Raw genomic sequence first — 18,255 nt, 5'->3', positions numbered from 1 at the left:
GATGTTTACTTATAATTTTAGGGGGGAGTTGCAACCTATATTTTTCTCAATTTAAACACTGGGAACTGCATCATCATCATGACTCAACCAATCCAAGCAATAAAAGGGCTAGAAACAAAAATGCACAACTCTTGCTACAGCATCCATGAAGTTGATTTGGATGGGCTGGTTTTAGTGGAGGTAGTTGTGAGCCATGGGAGCTGAAGGGAGAGGGTTTCCCTAAGCTGTCCAGTATTTGAGAAATGACCTTTGAATAGGAACAGCATCCAAAGGTGACAGCAACCCATTGGTGTGCACTACATGGACGATGGAAACAAACCCAGGAATGGACAATAGAAACAGATGCCTTTTGGGTAGGAAGTCGCTTGTTGGAAGCTGGAGCTGTAGGAAGGTGCAGTGCAAGGACAAGGGGATGCCTTCAGCTCAGGTCTGAGCTGCTGACGTGCCCTGCTCTCACCCAGGGAGATGAGCATTGTTGCTCCTGGAGGCTGCAGCCAGGAGCTATTACCTATCATTAATCCATTAATTTCACAAAGAGGCTGAGAAGATGACACTTGGAAACATGTTGATGAGATATTAGCATATTCATAAATGAGCAAAACAAAAGCACAATTAGGGAGGGGAGAGGGAATCTGGAAATGGGGGTGGTGAAAGCAGCTTGTGGCTCCCTGTTGAGGGCAAGGCAGGAGACGTGGAAAGGGATCACATTACCCGCAGTGCTGCTGCCCCAGCGGCTGTGGAATGGGATGTTCTGCACAGAGCTATGTGAACTATGTTTTTCTATATAAATAAAATATCTCTGAGATTAAATTGAGCCAAAGGGGGGTGGAGGAGGAGTGGAAAGCCTTTGGGAAAAATGGAGCTTGCTATTTTTGTAAATAAAACAAGTTATTCTCATCTTTCTTAAAAAGAGAATGGAAAAGGGGGGAAAAGGGCTTTTCGAATAGCGTGTTCTGGCTATTTTTTCCCTTCTTCCCTGCCACAGTAGTAAGGGAAGACAGAAATCCCTGGGTAAGCTGGAGGGTCTGAGGTGAGAAGATGAGAGGGGTGTTTGCAGCCCTCGCATGGAACACAAGCATCCTTCCTTTAAGGGCATTGTCCCCCACCATAAAGTGCTTTTTCCGCATGGCAAGTGCATCTAGGATTTCTGCCCTGTGCCTTGGCCCTGGCTGGCCTGCAGTGCTGTAGCCATAAACACATTATCCATGTCACAAGGTAGATGTGTTACAAATAAATGCAATATAGAGCCTGGAGTGCCCACCCAAAGAAGCCCCGTGGTGTGGTCTCATCCCTGTTTCCCTCTGCTCTGTATCAGAGCTGCCTGCACAGCATCCTTCCTCTAGCAGAACCCAGCTCCTGGTACCTCTGAAATTCCCCAAATCCATTTCAGGAGGGTGTGCCTTCCCTTCTGCAGATCTGAGGCTCGGGTGATGGGCTCAGTGGCTTGAGGCATGTATGGAGGTGGGATGTCCATCCTTTATTGTTTCACATTACCTGTTCAGTGAGTGTGTTAGGGCAGAGGCTTTGCCTTGCTGCTTAAACCACCCCTGCGTATAAGCAGCAAGGCAAAGGGACATGGAGGCAAAGAAAAGGCACTGGGAATAGTTTATGGTCCCCAGACTCTTGTAAGGAATCTCTTTTCACCCTGGGATATCCCCAAAAATACCTACACCTTTTCATTGCATTGTAGGCGAAAGAGATTCATCCATTTTAAGCATCCAAGGGTAGGGCAGAGCAGGAAAGCAGAGCCCATGTGCCAGCCTTGTGGGCCTGCAGCTTGGCAGTGCTGGGGATGAGATGGAGTCTTTGGGTTTTGACACTGATGTAGAAATGAAGTGTGAATGTGCATGTGGGTTTAGCCCATGCTAATGAGGCTCTGGGTTAATTTCTTGGACAAACCTTCCTCTTAGAAACTCTCAGTATCCTGCAGAAGATGATGCCTGATTTGTGTTCTCCTTTGTAAATAAGGAACTTGTTCTCCTGGGGATTATATTTCTTTGTAAGTGAAGGTGATGGTTTTTCCTCTCCCTTTATTCCCTCATTTGAGCAGAGTGATTTTCTCATAGTTCAGAGTGTTGGGTTTGGTTGTTTTGTTTTAATGCCTGCTCTTTGCTGTTGCTGGGCAATATTGAGCTATAGTTCAGGAGGCGTTTTAAAGCTGAGTAAAGCAGATGGACTCCCCGATGGGCTACCTTCTTGCTGGCAGGAGCCTTTTCTGAGGGGGTTTTGGGGTGCAGCACTGCACCATCCAGTTTATTTCAAAACAAGAATTGGGGGGGGGGGGGGGGCGGGGGTGTTCTTATTTTGTAGTTTTTCTTAGCCAAGGTGGCCTAATCTGCTACTTCTTGGCTTCCAAAAGGGTGAGTTTTGCTCATTCCAAACATCCTCAGAGCCTGAGCCACTGCTGTGCTTGTCTCAGCACTGCATTCCTCTCTTTTCCACTGCCTCCCTAAACACATCCTATCTCTCCAGAGCTTGATGGGAATAGATGGCAGCATGGTGTCTCAGGGAAGAGGGCAAGTGGGACAAAAAGCAGTCATACCATAAATCTCATCTCATATATGCCCCCAACCCCAATAGTTTCCCAAGATGGCTGTGTCTTGAAGATGCAGCAACCATCCACTGCTTTATTCTGTTTTGACCCTGGCTTCAGCCACCTGACCAACACTAATATAATAAGAGAGATGAAAGGATGTGTTTAAAAGGAGTCTAATAAAAGGCCAGGAAGGAAAAGGAAAATGCATAACAATTACATTTCCTTTTGGGAAGTGGAGCTGGAGGCAATGTCCTCATTTCTCCTGACATTCTCAGGTGGTTGTTAAAGTGCTGGCTGCATTTATTGCTCTTGCTTGCTGAAAATCAAGAGGTGATGCATCATGCAAATGCCCTGAGCTTTGATGTTCCCCAGGACTCTGAGTGAATGGCAAAGCCTGTTTCCCAACCTGCACCATTGATTAACCCAAAGCAAACCACGGCCTGCGTTTCAGGTGAGAGCTGTTTGCATCCCATAGGGAATGATGGCTTCTGCTCACTTGCCTTCCTTCTAGCAGTAAATGCTGTGCTGCTTCAGATTTAGCAAGGAGGTATCTTGGAGGATATTCCAATGGACCTCCCTATGCAAGAAAACTGTCAATAATTAAGAGCAGGGACATAAACTGCTGCAAAATGGTGCACCTCTACCTGTGCAGGGGTGCTGCTGCCTTCCCCACAATCCCTCCAGAAACTCACTTGTCTCACCATCATGCCGAGGGTCTGTGGGAAGAAGCTTATCTACAGCCTCTGGAGTGATGGTGACCAGCGCCACGGGTCTGCTGGGATGCCCAAACCTTTGCAACATCATTTAGTGCTGATTTATTGATCAGGGGCAGAAAGGGATATGGGCTGGGGTGCTGTGTGTGAAATACGGCATCACTCAGCCCAGGAGTGTGCATGGTGAAAGGACCTTCCCACAGGCTCTCAGGCTGTGTTGGGTGGTGGAAGGAACACAATTAAACGGAAAAAAAATGAAATTATAAACTTGTGTCCAGAAGCACCTGCAGGAAAAGGGACTGGTGATGGAGCAGCCCCATAACTGCTCCTGGTCCCTGGCAAGGTGAAGGACTGATTCCCCAGCAGGGTGATGAAGGGAGGTTGGAGGAAGGGGCACATGAGAGCACAGGAGGCCCCTTCATGCTGCTGGCTCTGGCCATGGGGCAGCAGTATTTCAAAGGATGCCATGGCACCGGTTGAACTTCCATCCTCTCCCTTTACTCCCCCCATTCACTTGGGGAATTTGGGTTCCCTGCCTACAAACCAAGTGGCTAAAGTGTGCCATGACCCAGAGTTTTCTCCGCAAAGGCCAAAATTCAGGTTTATTGTGGGCACCGCATGCCCGCTCTCCATTGCCCGTCATCTGTCAGACCCACCATAATCCAGCCCATGGCAGTGGCATCTCTTTGACAGTGGATGTTCTGCTGAGGAAGCATTTATAAATTAAGGATTTATTCTTTCTCCTCATCCCTGCTAGGAGTCGTCATAGAGAGGGTTGTTGTAGTTGCCCCAGGAGCCGTAGTCGTGGTCATCCAGAAGCCTGCCATAGGAGGAGTGCCTGCCAAGAGAAAGCAAACCACCCAGTGTTACCAGTTGCTTTGGTGGTTTATTAGTTAACCATGGGGTGAAAAAGAAATGCATGCAAGTCCTCACTAAACTGAGCTTTGGGATATTTTAACAAGAACAGCATTAGAGAAAATAAGCCCAGGTGAGATTTTGCCCCTGTTGAACCATACTGCGACATGCCGGGAAATAAAACAGAGGGAACAGAGCTGACAGAGGGGACATTTAGATTAGATATAAAGAAGAAGCCCTTCCCTGTGAGGGTAGTGAGGCCCTGGCACAGGCTGCCCAGAGAAGCTGTGGCTGCCCCATCCCTGGCAGTGTTCAAGGCCAGGTTGGACAGGGCTTGAAGCAACCTGGTCTAGTGGAAGGTGTCCCTGCCCATGGCAGGGGGTTGGAACTGGATGAGCTTTAAGGTCACTTCCAACCCAAACCAGTCTATGATTCTATGAAAACAAGACCTTTGTTGGTTTTGGTTGTCAGCAAAGCCTCATTACAGATACTCAACACTGGGCTGTGCTGCTGTTTATTGTCTAAATCACAGCAAGACCCATGGCAGCAGCTTGCCCCAGGGATAATTACTAGTTACAACTGTGCTGAAGAGCATCTCCAGCATTTGAGTGAGGCTGTTGTAAAATGAGGAAGAAAAACTCTGCTTTTCCATGTAGACAATGTGAAAAGTGGTAGTGGTAGACAATGCAGATGTGGCAGGTATAGAGGCCGCATGTCACCCTGTGGAACTTGGGGACAGCATCTCACCAGGGCTTTGCCCCTGAGCATCATCCTTGTGAGTGCAGCCTCAGAGGGAAGGGGGGGCCCGAGTTCAAGCCAGGCAGGCACGACAAAACCAACTTTACCTGATCTTGAGGTATGCTGCTGCCCCGAAAACCAGCACCACCACCACGATGACTGTCACGGTTATGGCCACGATGCTCCCTGTGGAGAGTCCATCAGAAAGAGCAGCACTCACCCCATCACCACTGCAACCACCCCACACAGTACACCTGTGCCAGCTATCTCTGGTGGGAGGCACATTCCCTTACTGCTTCCCAAAAGGATGCTGGCACCCCTATATTTTTGCTTCCCATAAAGGCAGGGCAGGTGGATTTTGGCTTTGGGCTTTGGTTGAGGACTATGGACTTGCTTCTTGATGCTCCTCCCAGCCTCAGACAGCATTTACTACTGTGCCAAGGGTAGCAAATGCCCCAGGTCCCTCCATTTTCTGACCTTATGAAGCACTTTCAAGCTCTCTGAGCTTGCAGAAGAGGACAGGTGAAAGCTAGTGTCAGCTTACTGACATCTCCAGGAGGGAGAAGTAAAACCTACGTTTTCCTAAGTCAGCCAGCACCCACTACCCAGCCAGTTGTTTCCTCCCATCCTTAAGTGTTTCAAGTCAAATTTTCAAGTAAGGACTGTATTCACATCTCTGGGGAACCGGTTTGGTATCTATCACTCCTTGTCTCCATCAGTGGAGCAGATGACATAGACTCCTCCAGGAAAGCACAGCTATTGCTAAATGGTGCTCTCAGGAAGTTGGCCACCTCTTCCCTTCCAGTTCTGGGGGGGGGCTCTGCCCCTCTTGTCTAAGCACCTTGAGGTTGACAGAAGGAGGTGATCCTGTTCCTCTGCTCCTGTGAGACCTCACTTGGAGTAGTATGTGCAGTTCTGGTGTCCTCAGCATAAAAAGGACATGGAACTGTTGGAACAAGTCCAGAGGAGGGCCATGAGGATGATCAGGGGACTGGAGCACCTCCTGTATGAAGACAGGCTGAGGAAGTTGGGGCTGTTCAGCCTGGAGAAGAGAGGGCTGCGTGGAGACCTCATAGCAGCCTTCCAGTATCTGAAGGGGGCCTGAAGGATGCTGGGGAGGGACTCTTCATTAGGGACTGTAGCGACAGGAGAAGGGGTAACGGGTTTAAACTGAAACAGGGAAAGTTCATGTTAGATCTAAGGAAGAAGTTCTTTACTGTGAGGGTGGTGAGGCACTGGAATGGGTTGCCCAGGGAAGCTGTGAATGCTCCATGCCTGGCGGTGTTCAAGGCCAGGCTGGACAGAGCCTTGGGCGACATGGTTAGTGTGAGGTGTCCCTGCCCATGGCAGGGGCCTGGAACTGGATGATCTTAAGGTCCTTTCCAACCCAAACCATTCTGCGATATGGAGGTGGTGGTGCTCACCTGCACTCAAGGCACGTGGCACCTCTTCCATAGTGATTCCAGTGGAGAGGGTGGTTTTACCGGTGGCCGTGGATTCCTCTGCTGCCATGGGGCTTGTCAGAGTCACTGGGGGTGACGTTGGCTCCACGGCCAGGCTTGACACCATGGGCACTGTCCCTGGGGAAGGGACCTCCTTGGTCAGCACAGGTGGCTGGGTTGTGGTGGGGCTCATGAGGACAGGTGTTGGGGACAAGACTGTCCCAGGGTCGCTGGTGGGCAGGGAGGAGGAGGATGCAGCTATACCCGTGGTGTTGGGAGCTGCCCCCAGATCCACCGTGCCTCTTGCCATGTCCATAGTGTTTGCTATCCGAAGACCTGGGGCTGTCTCCAAGGTGGTTGGCATGGAGCTAGGGCTGGAGACTACAGGTGACCTGTCTGCTATGGTGGTGGTGACAGCCACAGTGATGGAGGCAGGAGCAGGGGACAGTGCTGCTGCAGGGGTGAATGAGGATGATGGCCTTTCTTCAGTGAGTTCCATGGATATGGGCTGGCCAGGAGCTGATGTGGGGAGAGCTGCATCCCTGGAGCCCGGTGCCACTGGGATCCCCTCTGAGAGGAAGGGAGGGCTGGTAAGGGTGAGGGGCGATGGTGTGGACTCATCACCCAGTCCTAGGAATGAGACAAAGGCATATGAATAACCAGGAAATCCTTGGGGCAACTCGGGGTTTTAGGATGAAGATGGAAATATGTTTATTGTTACTTAAAATACCAAGAGCCATCTAAAAGAGATGGGAAATTATCTGCATAGCTAGAGGTGAGGTTTAAACCAGACCAGTTCCCCAGCATGGGTCGGCACTGGTTTTCCCCAAGGTTAGGATCCCCCCATTCCCCAGCATCCCCTACAGCTTCCCAGCATCTCCTCCCAATAGCCAGCACAGCAGCAGGGGAGTAATCACCTCCTCAGCAGCAAGCACAGCACAGCTGGGAATAACACAAGACGCCTCTTTCTCCTCTCCCCCCATTTCCTTGTGCATTCATTCATTTGTCTCTGTTTCTTAGCATGAAGATGAGTCATTTTTCCCTCTGACCCCACCAGCAGATTGCTGGGGCATTCCCCTCCCCCTCTTTCTGCTCTCCAGAGTTAAACTCAGCACTGGGCCAGCGCTAGCAGCTAACTGCCTTGGCACAGCTGGGCAGAGGGAAGAACATGCCAACACCAAATGACATAAGGAAGGATTTTTATTCCCATGCATTCATTTATTTACAGCCCCAGAGCATCCCAAGCCCAGCACTGGGAAGAGCAAGAACTTGCTCTGGTGCAAACAAGCCACAATGAGAGGGACTTCACAAGGGCATGTAGTGACAGAACAGGGGGAATGGATTTAAACTGACAGAGGGGAGACTGAGGCAAGATCTCAGGAAGGAGTTCTTCCCTGTCAGGATGGTGAGGCCCTGGCACAGGTTGTCCAGAGAAGCTGTGGCTGCCCCATCCCTGGTAGTATTCAAGGCCAGGTTGGACAGGGCTTGGAGCAACCTGCTCTAGTGGAAGGTGTCCCTGCCCATGGCAGGGGGTTGGAACTGGATGAGCTTTAAGATCCCTTCCAATTTTGAGTATGGAGGACAAAAGAAAACACTCAGCAAAATGCTGGTTTGTGGGAACGTTGAAGCCAAACTCTCACTCCAGTTCCAGAGACAGCAGCTTGGTACTTATCTAAGTGTTAAACGACATCAGTGAGTGCACAGACAGCTATCATGGTAGCATTTTGTGAGTAGGCGCTTGTGGATCATACATGGCTGGGTACCACTGGTGGGTGCACAAGGGTCTCCTCCCTGCTACCAAGCCACCTCGCAAGATGTTGTCAGCTACCACAGCCAAATCTGATGTCCCCCAAAAGTCAAACTGAAATGCTACCCATGCAGGTGACACCCAGCAAGAAGTGACCCAAGCTGCCCTAGAGATGTTTTTGATCTAACAGAGTTGTTCCTGCCCCACCATGCAGCTGTTCCAAGAAACAGCAGCATGGGAGGGACTCAAATGTGGGAGTAGCAGCTGGGCAACACATGGTTCCTTCTGCAAAGCCCCATGCTGTCAAGTACCCAGGAGAGCCACAAGGCACCCAGGACACTGACAGCACCTCATGCTGAAGGAGAGATGGAAACAGTGCCTGTGTATAGAAGCGGTGGGATTCAGCATCAGTGAACAGGGACTCAGTAACTCATATTTTTGGGTGTTTTCAGCCATGAGTGCCAACAGAAGACTGAAGGTGTCTAATATGGTTTCACTCAACCTGCACAGCTTCAGTGGAGGAGGACAGCAGAAGAAACATCTCAGCTGAGGATCTCCAGCTCACTGCAGCAAGCACTGGGTATGTAACACCTCTAATTGAAGGCATTTTTTGTCTAGGAACTGCAAACATATGTTTGGCCAGGGATTTAGAGCCAGCTCTGGGGCATGGCTTCTGCTAGAGCCCATGGCAAGTCCCTGGCACACTTGAGCCCGTATTTCTTTTTTCTGGTGCTATAGAGACACTGATGGGTATCTGCATTTCCCAAGCAGCAGGGTCTAATGCCTTAAGTGCTCTTCTCCTAGGGACACATACTTGGACATGCCTCCGAGCTTTCACTGTCCTCAGGCTCTCGGTCTGCTGAGGCCCAAGACTGATAGACCTTAAAATAAGGGAGGGGAGATGGATGACAAGCTGGAATCTGGTTACCAAATAAGCCACCAGGCTCAGCACCTGTGGTTTCCACACCCAGCCCAACCACAGTGGTGGGGAAACACCCAGCCATCCCCCCTCCTCCTTCCCAAAGCACACCAGGCTTCTGCAAAGCTTCTGCTGTCATCAAGACACTGATGTTTCATCATCCCAAGACCTCACATCTCAGGCTTCCTAGTTAATAACTGGGAGTTACTGGCATGTGAACTTGAGCTGCATTGCTGTGATAATCCTGAGCTTAAAAGCCACTAGTGCAGATGAATGCACTGGTTTTCACAGCTTGGCTTTACCCACAGCATCTCATCAGGAGAAAGCCTGCCCACAGCACTAGGTCCCTCCAACAAACCCAGTGGGTCCCCACTCCTCCTGCCCCCTCCTTCTCCAGAAGCTGGTGGCTCCCTTGCTCAGTTCAGGCATTGCAATACCATAAACCAAAACCAGATGATCTTAAGGTCCTTTCCAACCCTAACCATTCTATGATTTGCCATGCCATATAGGTGGCAGAGTGGGAGGAAGGAATGATGCAAAATCTCCATCTCCTTTTTGAAGGGAAAGAAGGTGCAAATGCCCTTTCTAGCAGGTAGTGGTAGCCCACAACATGGCAAGAGCTGAAGGTACCATCAGCCACAATCCCAGGAAAGCACAGCCTACTTGTTTTCATGGCTGAGGGTGGGGCATGAAATCGCTGCCTGGATTCATGAGGAGCAATGAGCAACAGGGTCTTTCTCAAGGTTTTAACACCATTCAGCCATGCTGGGCAATATGCAAGAGGAGGCATGGTCTCTGCTGGAGAGCAGAAGGTCTGCTTTAGAGATGCATGTGTGGAAAGGCATATCAGCAATGCATCTTGATTGATATAAAAAGCTTCTGACCTCAGATAATTGGATTATTCCCCCCCCAACACAAGCTACACCATCACTAAGTCAGCCTGTCCCATCAGCAGTGGCACAAGGTGCCATTGCTGCAAGTGCTATCACAGCAGCAAACCCCTCATCCTCTGCAGTGCTGCCTGAAGGTGCCCAGCTGACCTGGCATCCCCTTGCTAAAGCTCGCAGCTCATGCATGCCCCAAGCACAGCACTCAACTGGTTTAAGATGTCTGCACTGGAGATGGTTAAGCCAAGGCAGAAATCAGATGTCATGTGGTAGTAGAGGGCACTGCAAGAGCTGAAAAACCCACACCAAGCACCCCTTCACTCTTAATGTTCTGCAGATCAGGGTTCAACATGTTTCAAGGGCAGGTTGGACAGAGCCTTGGGTGACATGGTCTAGCGTGAAGGGCCCCTGCCCTTGGCAGGGGGTTGGAACTGGATGATCTTAAGGTCCTTTCCAACCCAAATCATTCTATCTATCTGTATTTCTGTAAAATAATCTTCTCTCCCCCACACTTGACACTGCAGATGTGACTGGTCCAACAGGTAGCAGACAGCCTCTGAAGCCCATAGCACAACATGTTGCTGTTACATCAAGCCCATCAGAACCCTCCCAGGACTGTTAGCACCTTGAAAATTTATTACCTGTCTAAATGTGGATGCTTCCAGTCTTTTGGACACCAAGATCAGCTCTTTGTAAAGCCACCCTGGCATCCCATGTTGCTTGTTTGTGCTTTGGGTCAGCAGAGCTCTCATGAGCTGCTTGGACATTGGAGGCAAACCAATAGGGACCTCAAAAAGCTGGCAGTGCTGCTAGCCAGGGTGAGTCAGGAAGTTTCCAATAACATCTAAGGGGTATAAACTGAGAAGGTGAGCCAAAACTGGATGCAGGAACAATCCTTGGCCACTGTCTGAGTGCTCCCAGCCAAGTCACAAATCACAGGGACATCTCCCAGGAAAGTAAGCACAGCCAAAGGCTACTCATCCCAAAGGCAATGCAGGCTGCTTCTGACCCAGGTTAGGATGAAGGGACAAAGATGACCTGGCTGAGAGCTCCAAATGTCCTCATGCCACTGCTCATGGGCAGCCTGCCTCACAGGTTAGTGTTGCCTGTCCCCAGGGAGATGGATGGCCAGAAGAACACCCAGCTTGTCTGCAAGCCCATTCCTCTACCAACACATCTGCAAAAGGAAAGAAGAGCTTCTTTGTCCAGCACCTGGACTGTAGGAGGAGCAGCTGTGAACCAGAACAATGCACTGGAATAAGGGACAAAAGAAGTGACTAGAAAAAGTTATTTCAGGACCACATGGCTTCAAAGGCTAAAAAAGCCCCAAACAGGGGTTGTCAGAGGGACTGGAGAATGTTAGCTGTCAAAGGATGCCAAACATAGTTTGGCCATGAGGAATCTTCCCATTGCCTAATTCACTTAAGGCAGTTGACCACCCTGCTAGAATCCAGCTTAGAGGAGAGGCAGGCAGAGAACTGCCAGGGCAAGGTAAGCAACTAGAATAACAGCAGTGTCACACTTCACACCCCACATGAAAGGTCCTTTTTCTAGGTTGTCTTGTCTAGGAATATGGAAAAGAGCCAAGAACATAAAACCCAAACCCCTGTAATTCAAATACCCTGCTTTTAAGGAATACTAGCCCTAATCACCTGTCAACCCAAGGAATGAACCCTCCCCCTGATGGGTTATCTCCCTCCCTTATTTGCATGCTCTTCTGGCTTCTGAAAGCCACAGAAAGGTGAAGGTCTCAGTCTCGCAGAAGCTGAATGCTTGGGAAACAGCTGCCTGGCCTGGCAGCCTCTCCAGCAATGCATTTCTTAAGCACTCTACAAGCAATCACAGTAAAGCTTTAAAATTGTTTTGCCAGCTGAAACAGCATAACCCCCCCCCCCCCCCCCGAACACATCTCTAGCCCAAGTGAATGACATCACATAGAGCAGCCATTCCACAGCAAACAAACATCCACTGATAGAGCAAAAATGGAGTTTTTAACAAGCTTCACTTCATAACTCATCTCATATGACATAACTGTCAGAAGCACCAGATGATCTAACCCACACACCACATGCTTGCTCTCAGCCTGAATTAGCTGAGGCACCTGTACCCCAGCTGCCAAAGGTGGTGCTCCTCTAAATACCAAAGCCCCAAGGGTAAAGGTTTCTGTAACATCAGTATTATTTAGATAAACATTATACTATTCTCTAAATCAGAAATCCCTAGTCATCTCATTATATACCCACAAGATCTATCTAGGCAAGATAAAAAAGGATATTGATACTACCCTATCCTCTGCTATGTGGATATTAAGGAGCATGTTAAGTTTAAAACCAGCACAAGAAACAACTAGAAGCAGCATCAGAACATCAGCCCAAAATGAAAAAGAATGGATTAGAGACAAACCTACACACAGCACAGGTCCAAGAATCACCCAACACTATAGACACATTTATCTACCACACAGTTGAGGCAAGAAGCTAGGACCCAAGCCTGAGTTTAAATAGAGGTCCCGGCCCAATAGGCAGAGGGATGTTGGGGGGGGGGGGGGTCCCAGGTGAGTCTCACCAGGGTGATTAGGGGCTCCGATATAAAAGCTGGTGGCTGGAGGTCTGTCCTTTCTGTATTAGTAAGATAATGGGATAAAACATGGGAGATAATTGATGAGCAATGGTACTCATAGAGGAAAGCACGTGCAGAGGAGTGAGTTTCTCTTTTAACAGTTTTAGAGGAGCATCTGGGCCCTAAATGCCGAGGTAAGCTGGTGTCTTTTACTCAGGGTGATGTTTTTGGTGGTGTACAATCTTCTTTGACCTTCTTCAAGTCTTACATTTTCCTGGTTCTCCCCAAATAATGATGATAGAGTATCCCTAACTCCTCTGGTCCTGCAGCATGCGTTGGTTTATTACCAGGGTTAATGATGCAGAGCAGTAAAACAATTTATGTTTAAATATAGGGTGAGGACTTCCTGTTCATGACCTTGCTGGCTTGGTTTTGGTTTCTGTGGCTGGGAATTCTCAAACCTTGCGCTGCTCTTCTGCAGTTCCCTTCCCTCTTGTTCCTGCTCAGGTGTAACTTTGTTATTGCTTCTCAGCTATAAAATTGCTAGTATCTAGCTGTGGATGGCAAAAGGTCGTCTTGTGGTGACTAAGGTTAAATAAAACCAGTTGTTGCTTTGGGGTAAACTTGTTCTACAAGCTGTTCAGCACTGGGCTGCGTCACCTTCTCTATCACCATATGATCTGGGCTTTGATGGCATTCATGTCTCTTCTCTCTAATTGGAGAGCCCCATCTGCACTACACAAGGGTCTGATTAAGCTCTGTACTGATAGGGGAGAAGCAACAGGGAGGATGTGGTGGTAGTTTTGGACTTTGACCTTGGGTCTGTGCCCTTTTAGGACACTGTTGGGAGGGCCCTGCCTTTTTATGTCTGAGAAATAAGGATGATGGGGTGGTCTGGGAGCAGCTCTGCAGGGTCTAAGCAGTGTCTCAAGCCCTCACAAGCTTTCCAGGCTACCCCAGAGGGAACACCTTGTTAGGCTGGTACTGGGAAATGGTAACTCTTGGTGACATCTCTGTCTGCTGTTGAGCTTCAGTAAGTAAATCAGGGCCAACAAGGTTGGTCTCCAGGCCTGCAGCAAAGCTCCACCACTGCATATGTGTGCTAGTGACCTAGAATGTTAGTAGGAGCAAGAGCACCCCTGGGTGATGTGCTGCTTCCTTGTTGCCTGCTTGGTTCCTGCTGTATCTCCTTTCTTTTCCATGCCAGGTTGTGTTGGTATAAAACCAGTTGTCAGAGGAGGAAGAAACCAAGTGAGAAAACCAGGGGCCAGAAACATCAACAGGTAAAAGGCAAAGCACTCCAGGGGCTGCATAAAGAAGCCAAGGCCATCAGATCAAATAAATCTGCATTTGCTCTGATTTGCTGGCAAGCCAGCCTGGTTTCCTGCATGATTAGTTTTCTTCTGCTGCATGGCAGTTAAGTGGTTTAGGTCTAATTGCTCTGGAGCCTGAAGCTTTCTGTAGCCCAGAGAAACAGCTATGCGATGGAAATGGATATGCTATCTCCATGTGTCCCTCACCATCCAGAAGCCCCATCTCTGGGGGTGATGCTGTCCCAAACGTGCAACTCACCAGGAAACCCTGGGAATGTCCCTTGGCACCTCTCCTTGAGGGTGCAGACCCCCTGGCAGTTGCTGCTGAGCAAGCCTATCTGTACACACCTCTGTGGATGGCGGGGTTGTACCAACATCTCTTGTAGATGTATGTCCTGCTTTTTGCAAAAGGCAAGAGCAGAATCCATGTGGCCAAACACGTAAAGTTGGGGGCTTCAGGCAAGCTGTCATGGAGAGGGTCCAAGCAAGGTCTTCACTGGCTGTTGGGTTTTGGCCTGGTTTGGGAGTTGCTCTTTTCCAGGTTATTGCATAGCAGGACGAGCTAACACAGGGACCTGGCTCACTCCTGAGCACTTTTCAGACCCTGAGGAAAGCTGTGGCAGGCAGATTGCTCTTGAGGAACCAGATGGACAGCTTCGCCACCCTGCATCCTCTGCTCCTCACAGCTAAAAATGATAATGTCAACTTGTAAAGTAAAGATGGTTGCTTGCATGGTTCCTATCACCTGCTCTTCCCCTGCCTGGGGTGAGTGTTCACATCCTCCTCAGGCAACTCTCTGCTCTCGTGTCCAAACCCAGCAGCAAGGGCTGTTGGTTGTACAACAAACCTATTTTTTACAACAGCTGTGGAGCTGGGTGTCCACACCACCCTCCACACAACTAAACCATTATATTCCCACCTCAACACCACGTGTTGCTTAACTATTCTACTCATGAAGTCCTTGATCCTGAAGCTGCAATGACATTATGACAGAAAAGAACATGAAGAGGAGTCTTCACAGCTTTTTTTTTCCTTCTGAGAGTGACTTGTGGCTACTGGTCAACTGATGCAGCCAGAGGTGACTGATGAGGACTTGGGGTGGAAAGCCTCTGTGTTCCTGGAGAATCCCTGCTGGCAAGGCCTGTGTCCCCACTGGGGTGGGCTGGCAGGCTGTCACCTCGTATGGTGGCTTTTGCTGATTGCTGGGAGCTTTTGCCCTCATTAAGAGCAGTAGCTGACAGCACCAGCTTATTCTAAAATGACTTTTGCTTGATATAAATAAAACATACTTTAATACTGCATGTTGTATTTTTGGAACATGCAGATATGTGTTATGCTGTGCTTATTTCCCCGGGATGTTACATCATAGGATGAGAAACCACTTGTCAGCTCTTGGGGCTGATAACTGGCAGATGAGCCTACATGCCCTTGGGCTTGGGCCCCCTCACAATGCCTTTTCCCAAGTGGATATCTTGGATATGGTTCTTGAGCTGGCCAGGCCTGTGTCAAAGAGTAGGTCTGCCCAAGTGACAATGCACCAGCTAAATCATTTTCCTGGCTAGCTGCTAATTATTGCTTCTAGGAGCAGCTGTCAGCAGCATCAGCCCCATCCCAGCCTTCCTCAGGAGGGGAAGCAACTGGGTTCAGCAGAGGAACTTTTGCACATCCTCTGCTATAGAGGCCAAAGCTGTAGTTTGCTCATTTAGGCTGGGAGAGGAGATAATTAATTACCCATCTCCCCTCTCCTTCAGCTCATATATTGGGAAGTGGGGCTGGGAGTGCTCAAAGCTCCATCTCCTTCATGGCAGCTCAGAGTAGCCCATGGTGCCAGGCCCAGAGACCCCCCAAGAAGCAGCTTTTCCTCCCCGGAGGCTCCTTGCAGAAGCACCCAAAGCCTTTAAAGCTGAAAGCTGCCTCTTGCGAGTACCTTAAAATGCCTCAGCTTCTCAGAGCAAAGCAAATTGCTAAAGGGGAAAATCGGCCTGGGGCTGGGCATTATGTCGGGGCAGCAAAGCAGGTTAGAAATGACATCCAGAGTGAGAAGTAATAACAGGATGAAAACTTCCTTGTGTGAGATGCTATTATTTAATCACGTGGCCAGGCGAAGCCCAGTCTTATTTTAGTCCTGCCCAGTGACGTCCTCTCTATCACTCAGTCCTAAAGAATGAGCTCGAAGCGTATTTAAATCATGCTTATTGTTTTCTCGTGGGTGATAAATATAGATTTTAAGTATTATTTATATGGGGACAAAAAAAAAGTCATAGAAAGCATCTGAAGGATCTGGGGCTCGGAGAGTGTTTGGGAGCAGCCTGAGAGACACAGGGTTGTACTCCAGGGAAATTTTTCCTGGGTCTTTTGCCAAGCTTTGCTGGTGTTGGTGCTTTAGAGAGGGATGGTCGTGGGAACAGCTTTGGGTTTGGCCTGGGCGCTGGGAAAAACCCGCCTCCAACCCCAAAGTGGCCAAGGGCTGACTCCCAGCCGAGGCTTGTGAAAGCAGTGACCAAACTGGGGCCACTGTGAATGAGGCGAGCAGCATCCCTGTGGAGTAAAATGTAGGCTCATCCTCTTCCCTCGCAAATGCACTTGCTGGGAAAGCACAGAAATAAGAGCTTGTGCAAAGTCCCCTTTTCTGAGAAGGATATAGCCAGCTCTTCCTTCTCTTCCACTAGCAGGGTCCCTCAACAAGGAAAGGTGATACGGCCCAGGATGAGGGTTTGCTGCTCCTGCAGATGTGGCCTCCCCAGCTGCTGTTTTGGGGACATGTCACATCAATCTGCTGCAAGCAAGAGCAATTTAATAACAACAGTTTTGCTTAATGCTTTTCTCCTTGTGTGTGTCCCCGTCACCTGATTATGCAAGTGTGTTTTCCATGTTTCTGAGCAAGCAGCTCTCCTTGTTGTTTATTAAAACCCCAGCCTGGACAGAAGGGATGACCTGTGCATGCTGTCATTTGAAAGCGGTCACTGTCATGCCAGCCAGGGACCAAGCTGTCTCCCCTGCCTGTCTTAGTGGGGGAAGGATGTTGAATTGGGTGTTTCTGTGGGACATTGATATTGCTGGGGGGAAGATGCCTTTAGCTGGTCACTGGGTGTGCAGAAGCCTCCGCTCAAGGCCAAGGTGAGAGATAAAAGCTCCTTCAAAGCAGTGACCGTGCTAGAAAGGGGGTTGCAAGGCTGAGGGGATTGAGCTCCAGCCGGGCAGGGAGGACTCCCTGCGAGGAGATGCTGGGGTCCCCTGAAGTTGTCCCCCTGCCAGCCGAGGACCCATCTACAGGGCTGGCGCGAAGCAAAGAGGGGCGAAACGCCCCTCACCCGGCCTCACTGGTGTCGGGGCGCCTGTGGGCACGGGTGGCACGAATGGGACCGGTGCGGGGGAAGCATCCTGCCTCCGCCAGGACGCTGTCCCCGGCGAGGAGGGGGCTGCCTTCCCCCTGTCCCTATCGCAGTGGTCCCCGTTTCCCCCCGTGATATCCCGGTGCGGCGGCGCGCGCTTACCTGAAGGGAGGAGGAAGAGGGCGAGGAGGAGGCGGCAGCAGCAGCCCATGGTGCCGGCGGCGCTGGCAGCCGCGGCGGGAGGGACGGACGCACCGCCCGCTCCCGGTACCCGCCCGCCGCCGGCCCCTGGCCGGCCCCCGTGGCACCGCCCCGCTCCAGCGCCGGACGGACAGCGGCACCTGCCGGCACCGGGCACCGCGCCGGGGAACCGAGGGCCAGGGCAGCAGCAGCGGAACCAGTGACCGGCTCCGGGCAGCCCGCGCTGCGCACGGGCGCTGGGATGCGGGGACCGGCTTTCCTAGCGCCATGCCGGCTGCGGATGGGATGGGGTGGGATGGGATGGGATGGGATGGGATGGGATGGGATGGGATGGGACGGGACGGGACGGGACGGGACAGGACAGGACAGGACAGGACAGGACAGGACAGGACAGGACAGGACAGGATAGGATAGGATAGGATAGGATAGGATAGGATAGGATAGGATAGGATAGGATAGGATAGGATAGGATAGAATATAAATAATAGAGTGGAATGGAATGGGATCGAATGGGACAGGATAGGATAGGATACAATAGGATATGATAGGTTACAGTAGGATACGACAGGAAATACTAGAACAGGATAGGATTGAATGAATTGGGCTAGAATGGAAAAGGAGAGGAGAGCTTAGAGAATAATAGAATAGGATGGGATAGGATGGGATGGAATGGAATGGGATAGAATGGAAAAGAATTGGAAAAGATAGAATAGGAAATATTAGAATAGGATGGAATGGAACAGGATAGGGTAGAAAATAATATAATAGGATGGAATGGGGTGGAATGGAATAGGATAGGATATAAAAGGATAGGATAGCATGAAATGGAATAGAATGAAGTGGAATACAAGATATTAGATTAGCATAGAATAGAACATGACCAGATAGAACAGAATGGGAGGGGATAGGATAGCATAGGATAGCATAGAAAATAAGGGAGAAGAGAGGAGAAAAAGGAAGGGAAGGGAAAGGGAAAGGGAAAGGGAAAGGGAAAGGGAAAGGGAAAGGGAAAG

General features: G+C 49.9%; 1 protein-coding gene and 1 long non-coding RNA gene across 2 annotated transcripts; one reads left to right on the top strand and one right to left on the bottom strand.

Annotated features, from left to right (window-relative positions):
- Positions 1-3,725: 3,725 nt before the first annotated feature.
- On the bottom strand, positions 3,726-17,414 carry PARM1 (prostate androgen-regulated mucin-like protein 1). The gene is made up of 4 exons (XM_057405154.1): positions 17,204-17,414; positions 6,267-6,914; positions 4,950-5,028; positions 3,726-4,087 (listed from the first exon to the last, which is right to left on the bottom strand). Exons 1-4 carry the CDS (start codon positions 17,250-17,252, stop codon positions 4,003-4,005), a joined length of 861 nt encoding a protein of 286 aa, XP_057261137.1. The 5' UTR covers positions 17,253-17,414; the 3' UTR covers positions 3,726-4,002.
- LOC130597007 (uncharacterized) lies at positions 7,826-15,032 on the top strand. The gene is made up of 2 exons (XR_008971662.1): positions 7,826-8,611; positions 13,604-15,032. It is a non-coding gene; the product is annotated as an uncharacterized LOC130597007 (long non-coding RNA).
- Positions 17,415-18,255: the final 841 nt, after the last annotated feature.

This window comes from Pezoporus wallicus, unplaced genomic scaffold, assembly GCF_028554395.1.
Source record: "Pezoporus wallicus isolate ANWC-B61680 ecotype Strahan unplaced genomic scaffold, APGP_CSIRO_Pwel_v1 contig_6789, whole genome shotgun sequence".
NCBI lineage: Eukaryota > Metazoa > Chordata > Aves > Psittaciformes > Psittacidae > Pezoporus > Pezoporus wallicus.
This window is presented reverse-complemented; position numbering and strand designations above follow the sequence as displayed.